Consider the following 12,064-nt stretch of genomic DNA (forward strand, 5'->3'; position numbering starts at 1 on the left):
CTATGAAGATACAAGATTGAAGACTTCGCCCCGTGTCCGGATAGGACTCTCCTTGGCGTGGAAGGCAAGCTTGGCAATACGGATATGTAGATCTCCTCCCTTGTAACCGACTCTGTGTAACCCTAGCCCCCTCTGGTGTCTATATAAACCGGAGGGTTTAGTCCGTAGGACAACACCAATCATACCATAGGCTAGCTTCTAGGGTTTAGCCTCTACGATCTCGTGGTAGATCAACTCTTGTAATACTCATATCATCAAGATCAATCAAGCAGGAAGTAGGGCATTACCTCCATCGAGAGGGCCCGAACCTGGGTAAACATCGTGTCCCCCGCCTCCTATTACCATCCGCCTTAGACGCACAGTTCGTGACCCCCTACCCGAGATCCGCCGGTTTTGACACCGACACCCATTGCACACCTGCACGTTGCGAACGCGGCCGGAAGCAGACCTAGCCCCCTTAATACAAGCGCAGGCTTACGGTCCAACCCGGGCGCGCGCCGCTCAGTCGCTGACGTCAAGAAGGCTTCGGCTGATACCACGACGCCGAGTGCCCGTAACTGTTCCCGCGTAGTTGGTTAGTGCGTATAGGCCAGTGGCCAGACTCAGATCAAATACCAAGAACTCGTTAAACGTGTTATTTTAAAGTAACCGAGAACGCCGACCAGGGCTAGGCCCACCTCTCGCCTAGGTGGTCTCAACCTCCCCTGTTGCTCCGCCACAAAGATCCACTCGCGGGTACTCTACGAGCCGACCCGACTTTAGTCACCACAGGTATCATATATTATGTATATAAGTATATACCCGTGATCACCTCCCGAGTGATCACGGCCCGATAGCATAGCATGGCACACGGACAAGAATGTAGCGCCACATATGGAATACTAGCATCCTAAACTAAGCATGTAGGATTGCAGGTAAAGGTAACAACAGTAGTAGCAAGGACAGGCTATGCATCAGGATAGGATTAGCGGAAAGCGGTAACATGCTACACTACTCTAATGCAAGCAGTAGAGAGAAGAATAGGCGATATCTGGTGATCAAGGGGGGAGGGGGCTTGCCTGGAAGCTCGGCCGAGAAGGAGGGGTCGTCAACACCGTAGTCGAACGGGGCAACAACAGCGTCGGTATCGTAGTCTATCGGAGAGAAGAGGGGGAAGAAATAGTAAATACAATGCAAACATAAGCATGACGATGCATGACATGTCAATGAGTGGTGCTAGATGTGCCCTAGTGCGGTAGTAGGTGATACAGGCGAAGGGGGAAAACATCCGGGAAAGTATTCCCGGTGTTTCGCGTTTTTGGACAGATGAACCGGAGGGGGAAAGTTGCGAGTTTGCTATACTAGGGATGTGTGGAGGACGAACAGGCTGGGTATTCAGATTCGTCTCGTCGTTCTGAGCAACTTTCATGTACAAAGTATTTTCATCCGAGTTACGGATTATTTTATATGATTTTCTAAAGTTTTAATCATTTTCTGATTTTAATTATTTATTTAAATTCGAATTATCCAGAATAGTAAATGATGACGTAAGCATGACATCAGGGTGACATCAACAGGTCAACGGGTCGGTTGACCAGTCAAACTAGACAGGTGGGTCCAGTGGGACCCACATGTCATTGTGAGGGGCACTAACAGGGGGGTTTAGACTAACTAAATGGGTTAATTAGCGGGTGGGGCCCAGTAGTCAGTGAAAGATTAAGGTTTTAATTAACTAATTTAATTAATTAGCAATTTATCTATTTATTTTTATTCGTTTATGGCGTGGGGCCCGCATGTCATTGACACAGGGGAGCCACATCAGCGCTGACCGAGTCAATGGGTCAACCGGGCCCACCCGTCAGCGACACAAGGGGGCCCACGTGTCAGGCCAGCTCAGCGACGGCCGGCGACTCGTCGGAATCACGCCAGCAAGATTGTTCGCGGCGGCGCGTCCTCGGGCATCGTCGGAAATCGCCCACAGGGTATCATTTTGGTCGCAGCCGGGCGCGTTAGAACGGCAAGACAATGACACGTCGGTTGGTGGTGGTTTCGCGGGCTGCGGTGGCCGGAGACGAGCAGTACGACGTCGCCGGTGGTGGTGTGTTTTGGGCGAGCAACGACAACGGCGATGCGGCCCGCTATTGGGCAAACAGAAGGGCTAGTCGGGCCCTACTCGACGCGGCGAGTTCAACGGAAACATGCCCGTGACCATTTGGTCACTGGAGTCTCGCCGGCGACGAGATCTGCGGCGGAGCATTCGGGTGCTACGGCGACAGCTAGCTAGGATGCGCGCGAGAGAGGGGAGGAAGCGGTGGCTCACCGAGCGGCACACACGGTAGCCCTTGGGGGTTTAGTAGCAGCAGAGGGCGTCGCCGGAGTTGGTGAAGAGCAACGGCGAAGCTCGTGGGAGCAGAGGAGGAAGACGGCGGCGGCGTGGGCGTTGCGGGGCTCGATCCACGCGTGTAGTCGAAGCAGAGGAGCGAGGCGGAGCTGTTGGACTCGTCGGAGAGGTGAACGGGTGACGGTGGTCGCGTCTACTGCGAGCAGTGGCGAGGAAGGCGCTCGGCCATGGCGGAGAGCAAGGAGCGGCGAGGTGGATCTGAGGGGAGGGGAGGCGCAGGGACCGAGAGGGAGAGCGGGGGTGAGTGGGATAAGGAACCGAGGAGGCGGGGGTGTGGCGGCCTTATCCCCTCCTGGCGTCGGTGCCGGTGAGGCGGTTGGGCGGGGACGCGCCCCTGTTCCGACCCTGGTCGGGGAACAGGGAAGGGGAGGGAGCGACCGGGGGAACGGGGGAGTGGGCTGGGTCGGCCGGATGGGCCAAGTGGGCCGGCCTGGCTGTGAGCTGGGCCGCCTGGTCCAGTGGGGGCGGGGTTGGCTGCCTTTTATTTTTTGTATTTGTTTGTTTCTGGTTTTATTCTTTTTCTTTATTTCATTTTCCTTTTCTATTTTATTTAATTTAGGGCTTTTAAGTATTTTATAAAATGTGTCTTCTACACCATAATTACTTATGCCATATTTGGCACTGTCCGAACATTTTTGTTTCAACTTTTGAAAACTTTGGGTGTTTGTCACTAATTCATTTTTGAATTTGAAATGTTTTGAACTAACACTTGATTAGCAATAGTAACAGAGATGATATGGCATCATTAGGAGAGTTTTACTGTAGCCTAATTATCCGGGCGTTACAGTAGGTGTCCATGATGGCATATTTGGGAGTTGTTATTTCTCTCTGGATGCCTGCAAAAGGGGTTTCATGCAAGCCTGTAGGCCTGTCATTTGTTTGGATGGATGCCACTTGAAGACAAAGTATGGAGGTGTTATGTTGTGTGCTGTTGGCATGGATCCTAATGATTGCATTTACCCTCTAGCTTTTGCAGTTGTTGAGGTAGAGAACGCTGACACATGGAAATGGTTTCTGTCAAATCTGAAGAGTGACTTGCAAATTCTGAACACAGAGCCATAGACTATAATATCAGACAAGCAAAAGGGGCTGATCAAGGGAGTGAGGCCGCACTTTTCTAATCCAGAGCACAGACACTGTGTTAGGCATATATGGCAGAATTTTCAGCAAACACACAAAGGAGATGTTCTTAAGAACCAGTTATGGAAGTGTGCAAGGAGCACAACACCAGAACTGTGGGCTGCAAGCATGGAGGAAATGAAGGTCATCAGCCTAGAAGCATACAAATGGCTTGAGAAACTACCACCCAACACTTGGATTAGGGGTTTCCAAAGAGAATTGGTCAAGTGTGATATCTTTCTGAACAACAACTGTGAGGTTTTCAACAAATATATTCTTAAGGCCAGGGAGATGCATCTCAGATCAATGATTGAGAAGATCAAAACCCAGCTAATGGTCAGATTCTACAACAAAAGAAAAGAGGTAGAGATCTGGCCTGGTTCTGTATGCTCAAAAATAAGAAAAAGAATTGAAAGGAATATAGAGCTGGCAGCTACATGCATGGTTTCAGGGGCTGGTGATGGCATTTTCCAGGTTGACAACAGGAGCAAGACATACATTGTTGACCTCAAGGAAGAGAGTTGTACATGCAAAAGGTGGGATCTTAGTGGAGTTCCATGCCACCATGCAATTGCATGCTGCAGACATGAGAGAATTGACCCAGAGAGTTTGGTGCACTCCTGCTACAGTATTGAAGCATTCAAGTTAGCATACAAACCAATTATCAAGCCTTGCAAAGATAGGAGTGAGTGGCAGAAGATGAATGGTTGTGAAATCAAACCACCTGTCTATGAAAAGAAAGTAAAGAGGCCTTCAAACAAGAGTAGGAGAAAGCAGCCTTATGAGATTGAAAAGAAAGATGGCACAAAGGTACTGACCAGACATGGAGGCAGAATAACATGTTCATACTGCCATGAATAGGGCCACAACATCAAAGGATGTAATACTAGAAAAGCTGGCATTTTGCCAAAACTACCAGTGAGAAGGGGGCAAGGGCTATTCCTGAGGATGTGCCTGATGATGAACCAGTTATGGCACAACAGGAAGATGGCCATGTCACACAAGAGGAGGTTCATGTCACACAAGATGGTGGGCAAGTCACACAGGAGGAGGTTCATGTCACACAAGATGATGGCCAACTTACACAGGAGGATGTCAATGCCACACAGAATGTTGCCCAGTGCAGCAACAAGAGGATGAATATGATACACCAGTTGTCTTTCAGGTAAATTCTAATCCTTTTTGTCCATTTCTTTTAGGTTGTATTTAATATGATACACCAGTGATGGTAGCATGTGATGATTGGCTGTGTACAGGTGCAAGACTTTGGATGTACAATGCTTCAAAGATGCAACAGTCTAGGCCTGTACCTAGAGAAGAAACTGAAGGCACTCTGCCAGATTCATCATTCATATTACAGGCATCCAGTTCTCAAGCTTCAGCACATACAACAACTACTACAAAATGGTGGCAACCTGACCATGAAGTTGCTGAAGATGAAAAGAGATAAAGAAAGGCAGATGATAGCCAGAAGAGATGAAGCACTAGAGGCAATGAATGAGATGGCAGAGAGGAGAGAAGAGTAGGCTGAAGCAAAGAGGCATGAAATTGCTATCAGGAAAGCAGAGAAGGCAGCCAGAAGAAGAAGAGCGGCAAAAGAGAAGAAGGCTAAGGAAACAACAGCAAAGCTGGAAGCTTCAGCAGCAAGAAAAGCATCACTACAAGAAGAGAAGGAGGCCAGGGCAATTGATGCAATTGCAGCTAAGGCAGAGGCAGCAATAAAGAGAAGAGAAAGAAGCAAAGAGAGCTATTGCAGCACTGAAGAAAAAACAAGATCAAGAAGCAAAGAAGAAACAACAAGAAGAGGCCAAGAGAAGAAGAGCTAAAGAGAAGAAGCAAGCAGGAGGGCCAAGTGGACATGTGCCCAAGAAGAAAAGAGTCAACATGTTTGATGAGTTCAGATGAAGCAGTGCTGTTGCACTTGTATTTCAGTGATTTTTTGGCAAAAACTTAAATCTGAGTGTTTGAAACTACTAGAGCTCAAATGTAGTTCATTCAGTGTCTCATTTCAAATGTACCACACATAAGTGGTTCATTGAGTAATTTGATGCTTCTCTATCCACTAACATTAAGTAATTTGATGCAAACTGAACTTGATGCACACGGAATTTTTGCTTCTCTGCCCATTTTTGCTGAATTTCATGCACATTCAATTTTTATGACTGAATTTGTATTGCTGAATTTGATGCAAACTGAACATATGTACCAAATTTTGATTAAAGAAAAAAAAATCAAGCAAAAAAGTTTTGCCTGGGTCTCGAACCCAGGACCTGTGGTATTGAACGTTGGGGGCAATGCCAGTGGGGTAGTACTAGTGCTTTGATCAAGGGCAGGTACTAAACTAACTATTTAGTGGTTGCTAGTGGCCCAATGGCCCATGCCGATTCGGTTTCCTTCTTTGCTCTTTAAGCCCACCCACCCACCGCTCCACTCTCCACTCACCTCCAGTCCACAGTCCACCCACGTCACCTCGGTTACCCTGCTACCAAACTCCCACTCCGCCGTCAAGAAATCCCCTGCCGCCAAGCACCACACTGCCGTCGACGGCTCGACGCTGTGGACAACAGCCTCGCCTGGCAGAGGCTCATTGACGACCTGGCAGACGACGACAAGGCCATGCTCGCCGACCTGAAGGAGATCGGGCAGTGGTTCCCCAGCATCAGAATGATGCATCACCACACGCGTGGCCTCCTCAAGGTCATGACCGAGGATGAGCTGGACCGCGCCATCACCGACCACAAAGGTATCTCTCGGTGTCGGTCCTCTGTTTCGGGATGCAGGAGACTCGCTCCGATGACCCGCGGTAGCGCGCGCGGTAGTGGATGTACCGGTCCGCCACCACCCCGCGGTAGCTCGATCCGCATCGCGTTTCCTCCAGGATGGAGCGCGTCAAGGATGTCGAAGTGGTCGTCCCCGCACCTATCAACACGATGTACTAGGACCGCTTCCAGCCCGAGCTGCTGGTGTGCGATGACGTCTCCAACGCCGACTCGTTCGACTCAGAGTACGACTCCGACGACACCTCTGGCTACGACACCGACTCGTCCTAGTCGGCTGGCGGGGAGGAGCCGGAGGTGATTGTCCTCTCTGACGACGAGCCGGAGGTCAAGGTGGCAGCGCCCGTCGTCCCCGAGCCGGAGGACCAGGTGGTGGTGCCCGTCGCCAGGGAGGGTGACAAGCATCGCCCCATCGATGTTGAGCTGCTTCCAGATGTTCCTGACATCGTCAAGTAGGAGGTGGAGGTGGTCTTGGGCCTGGAAGCACAGGTTGACGTTGCAGCACAGCCAGAGAGGAAGAAGAAGAGGAAGGTGACAGTTGCCATGGAGGTTCGCCGCTCGGAGCGCCTGCAGAAGATGAAGAAGATGGCAGTTGCCAACATGAAGAAGACGCAGTTGCTGTTAGTTAGGTATGCTGAAATATACAAATTTTCAGCATATAAGTTATAAAATAGTGTAGTTTTGTTAGGTGTGCTTGTATATTAAGCACATAAGTTATTTCTAATTTTTGTTGCCAATGTTGAAGTACTATGTGTTGGCTGGTTGTTGAACTATGTGCTGTTGAACTAAGTGGTAGTCGAACTATGCTGTTGATGCAGTTTGAGATCTCCTGTTGTTTTATGTTTTATGTTCTCTGTTGATGTTGATGATCAATCCCAGTTGCTATATAAGGCTGTTGATGCTACTGTCTAGTTGCTATATAAGGCTGTTGATGCTGTCTTGCTGAACTAATTAAGTTGAACTAAGTAAGTGGCAATGATGAAGTGCTATAAAATAGTGTAGTTTATGCTATTGATGCTGTCTTGTTGATGCTGTCTTGTTGCTATATAAGGCAACAATCCAAAAGTGTGTTGTTGCTATATAAGGCAACAATCCAAAAGTGTGTTGTTGCTATATAAGGCAACAATCCAAAATAAGTTAACTGAATTTTGTCTGTTGATGCTACTGAAGTTAACTGAATTTTGTCAGCAAATTCAGTTAACTTGCTCAACAGCTTTGCCTTATGCATGCACATTTGGTCCACCAACTAGTTCAAGTTTGTACTTGCACACCCTGCAACTTGCATTATGCATGCACCTTTGGTCCACCAACACCACCAGAGCAACCACCAGATCCCCTTCTTTTTCCTCCTCTTCCACCAGATCTTCATCTTCATCCTCCATTTTCCTCCTCTATTTGACCTTCCTCTGCTCCTATTCCCCTGGTCTCCAGCAGCAACCATGGTGTCCTGGGATGATCTCCCAACCTCTTCTGAAGATGACTCGGTGACCAGCAAGGTTAGTCATGTCCTCTCCTCCCCGCAGCTAGGGTTAAACAGCTTCTAGGGTTATACTTAACAAATGCAAATTTTTATTTTTTTAGCCTCCTGCCACAATTTTCTGTAAAGAATGGACTGGCCCGGCCACAGATCTGCCTAGCTTTACATGTGAGCATGGATCTTTGTGTGAGAAGCATGTGGCTTTTCAATCAGTTGACAGTGGAAGAAGATTCCTGGCTTGTGCACACAAGGTTTGTAAAAATCCAGATAATAGTGCCATTTTAATTTCATTTCATCATTTGACAGTGGCAGGGTGGCTTTTATCTGAAGATTTACAGATAACTAAATAATGTCACTTAATGGAATCTTTGTTTGGATGATAGGAAGTACCTAAATGCACCTATGTGGAACAGATAGACCCTGAGTGGCCTGAAGCATTGAAGATGAGCCTATCTACCATATGGAGCATGTATGAAGAGGAGACAAAACAAAGGCTAACACAAAATGTGTTGAGTGTTGAAGAGAACTTGAAGATCATGGAAGAGAAGACAAAATGGAGAATGAGCTGAGACATTTCAAGCTTGCTTTTGCCAAGATGGTGGCTGAAAAGGAGCAGGCAATGAGCCAATTAGGCAACACACAAATTGCTCTGGCTGATCTGAAGGAAGAGCTTGAGAAGAAGAAGAGCACTAAAAAATCAATAACAAACATTCATCAGGTATTCAGGGCTAAGGCAGAGAAAGAGAGGGACCAAGTCATGCAGGAGAGGGATCAATTGAAGCAAGAGAAGAGAAAGCTTGAGTACATGATTGGTGACTTATTCAAACACAAAGAGGAGACCAAGGAGAAGATAAGGAAGCTTAAGGAGATGCTGAATGGTTTTGACTGAACTTACCTTGTTCTTGTCCCTGTGTAAACTGAATTTGTCTAAGTATGTTGTGAAATGGATTTGGTTGTCAACTGAATTTATCTTGCCTGTGAACTGAATATTAAGTGCATCGGATATGGTTCTCAATGTAATATGTTGTGAAATGATTAGAATTGAATCGACATGCTGTGTTGCTGTTTAAATAAAGAAGTAACCTAACAACATTGGTACATATTTGATAACCCACAAGTATAGGGGATCGCAACAGTTTTCAAGGGTAGAGTATTCAACCCAAATTTATTGATTCGACTCAAGGGGAGCCAAAGAATATTCTCAAGTATTAGCAGTTGAGTTGTCAATTCAACCACACCTGAAAGACTTAATATCTGCAGCAAAGTATTTAGTAGCAAAGTAGTATGGAAGTAGCAGTAACGGTGGCAAAAGTAACAGTAGCAGTTTTTGTAGCAATCGTAACAGTGGCAACGGAAAAGTAACTAAGCAAAGATCAATATGTGAAAAGCTCGTAGGCAATGGATCAATGATGGATAATTATGTCGGATGTGATTCCTCATGCAACAGTTACAACATAGGGTGACATAGAACTAGCTCCAGTTCATCAATGTAATATAGGCATGTATTCCGAATATAGTCATACGTGCTTATGGAAAAGAACTTGCATGTCATCTTTTGTCCTACCCTCCCGTGGCAGTGGGGTCCTATTGGAAACCAAGGGATATTAAGGCCTCCTTTTAATAGAGTACCGGACCAAAGCATTAACACTTAGTGAATACATGAACTCCTCAAACTATGGTCATCACCGGGAGTGGTCCCGATTATTGTCACTTCGGGGTTGCCGGATCATAACACATAGTAGGTGACTATTGACTTGCAAGATAGGATCAAGAACTCACATATATTCATGAAAACATAATAGGTTCAGATGAAATCATGGCACTCGGGCCCTAGTGACAAGCTTTAAGCATAGCAAAGTCATAGCAACATCAATCTTAGAACATAATGGATACTAGGGATCAAACCCTAACAAAACTAACTCGATTACATGGTAAATCTCATCCAACCCATCACCGTCCAGCAAGCCTACGATGAGATTACTCACGCACAGCGGTGAGCATCATGAAATTGGTGATGGAGGATGGGTGATGATGATGGCGACGGATTCCCCTCTCGGGAGCCCCGAACGGACTCCAGATCAGCCCTCCCGAGGAAGATTAGGGCTTGGCGGGGGCTCCATATCGTAAAACGCGATGAATCCTTCTCTCTGATATTTTTCTCTCCGAACGTGAATATATGGAGTTGGAGTTGAGGTCGGTGGAGTCCCAGGGGGCCCACGAGGCAGGGGGCGTGCCCTGGGGGGCGCCCTGCACCCTCGTGGACAGGGTATGGGCCCCCTGATGCTGATTCTTTCGCCAGTATTTTTTTATTAATTCCAACACGTGTCTCCGTGGATTTTCAGGTCATTTCGAGAACTTTTATTTCCGCACAAAAATAACACCATGGCAGTTCTGCTGAAAACAACGCCAGTCCGTGTTAGTTCCATTGAAATCATGCAAGTTAGAGTCCAAAACAAGGGCAAAAGTGTTTGGAAAAGTAGATACGTTGGAGACGTATCAACTCCCCAAAGCTTAAACCTTTGCTTGTCCTCAAGCAATTTAGTTGACAAACTGAAAGTGATAAAGAAAAACTTTTACAAACTCTGTTTGATCTTGTTGTTGCAAATATGTAAAGCCAGCATTCAAGTTTTTAGCAAAGATTATGAACTAACCATATTCACAATAACATTTAGGTCTCATATTTACTCATATCAATGGCATAATCAACTAGGCGAGCAATAATAATAAATCTTGGATGACAACACTTTCTCAAAACAATCTTAACATGATATAACAAGATGGTATCTCGCTAGCCCTTTCTGAGACCGCAAAACATAAATGCAGAGCACCCCTGAAGATCAAGGACTAACTAGACATTGTAATTCATGGTAAAAGAGATCCATTCACAGTCATACTCGTTGTAAATTAATAGCAATGCATGGGAATGACAGCGGTGCTCTCCAACTGGTGCTTTTTAATAAGAGGATGATGACTCTACATAAAAGTAAATAGACAGGCCCTTCGCAGAGGGAAGCAGGGATTTGTAGAGGTGCCAGAGCTCGAGTTTTGAAACAAAGATAAATAATATTTTGAGTGGCATACTTTCATTGTCAACATAACAACCAAGAGGTCTCGATATCTTCCATGCTACACACATTATAGGCGGTTCCCAAACAGAATGGTAAAGTTTATACTCCCCACCACCAACAAACATCAATCCATGACTTGTCTGAAACAACGGGTGCCTCCAACTAACAACAATCCCGGGGGAGTTTTGTTTGCAATTATTTTGATTTGATTTGAGCATGGGACTGGGCATCCCGGTTACCGGCCATTTTCTCATGAATGAGGAGCGGAGTCCACTCATCATGAGAATAACCCACCTAGCATGGAAGATATAGACAGCCCTAGTTGATACATGAGCTATTCGAGCATACAAAACAGGATTTCATTTGAAGGTTTAGAGTTTGGCACATACAAATTTACTTGGAATGGCAGGTAAATACCACATATAGGAAGGTATGGTGGACTCATATGGAATAACTTTGGGGTTTATGAAAGTGGATGCACAAGTAGTATTCCCGCTTAGTACAAGTGAAGGCTAGAAAGAGACTGGGAAGCGACCAACTAGGGAGCGACAACAATCATGAACATGCATTAAGATTAATAAACAATGAGTGCAAGCATGAGTAGGATATAAATAACCATGAACATAAATATCGTGGAGGCTATGTTGATTTTGTTTCAACTACATGCATGAACATGTGCCAAGTCAAGCCACTCGAATCGTTCAAAGGAGGATACCACCCTATCACACCACATCACAACCATTTTAATAGCATGTTGGCACGCAAGGTAAACCATTATAAACTCCTAGCTAATTAAGCATGCCATGAGCAACTATAATCTCTAATTGTCATCGCAAACATGTTTCATCCATAATAGGCTGAATCAGGAACGATGAACTAATCATATTTACAAAAACAAGATAGGTTGAGTTCATACCAGCTTCTCTCATCTCAATCAGTCCATCATATATTGTCATTATTGCCTTTCACCCGCACGACCGAACGGTGTGGATAATAATAATAATAGTGCACGTGCATTGGACTGAGCTGGAATCTGCAAGCATTCAATACAAGGGAGAAGACAAGGTAATATAGGCTCTTGGTTAAATCAACAATAATGCATATGAGAGCCACTCAACATTTTCATCATGGTCTTCTCCTCTCGACCCCCAAAGAAAAGAAAAGAAATAAAACTATTTACATGGGAAAGCTCCCAACAAGCAAAAGAAGAACGAGAAATCTTTTTGGGTTTTCTTTTAATTAC

General features: G+C 45.9%; 1 protein-coding gene across 1 annotated transcript; it reads left to right on the plus strand.

The window, feature by feature from the left end:
* Positions 1-7,546: 7,546 nt before the first annotated feature.
* Positions 7,547-8,582, plus strand: LOC123124571 (uncharacterized). Its single transcript, XM_044545156.1, has 3 exons — positions 7,547-7,772; positions 7,858-8,004; positions 8,137-8,582. Exons 1-3 carry the CDS (start codon positions 7,563-7,565, stop codon positions 8,320-8,322), a joined length of 543 nt encoding a protein of 180 aa, XP_044401091.1. The 5' UTR covers positions 7,547-7,562; the 3' UTR covers positions 8,323-8,582.
* The last annotated feature ends 3,482 nt before the right edge of the window (positions 8,583-12,064 follow it).

The sequence above is a fragment of the Triticum aestivum genome, chromosome 5D (genome assembly GCF_018294505.1).
Source record: "Triticum aestivum cultivar Chinese Spring chromosome 5D, IWGSC CS RefSeq v2.1, whole genome shotgun sequence".
Taxonomy (NCBI): Eukaryota; Viridiplantae; Streptophyta; class Magnoliopsida; order Poales; family Poaceae; genus Triticum; species Triticum aestivum.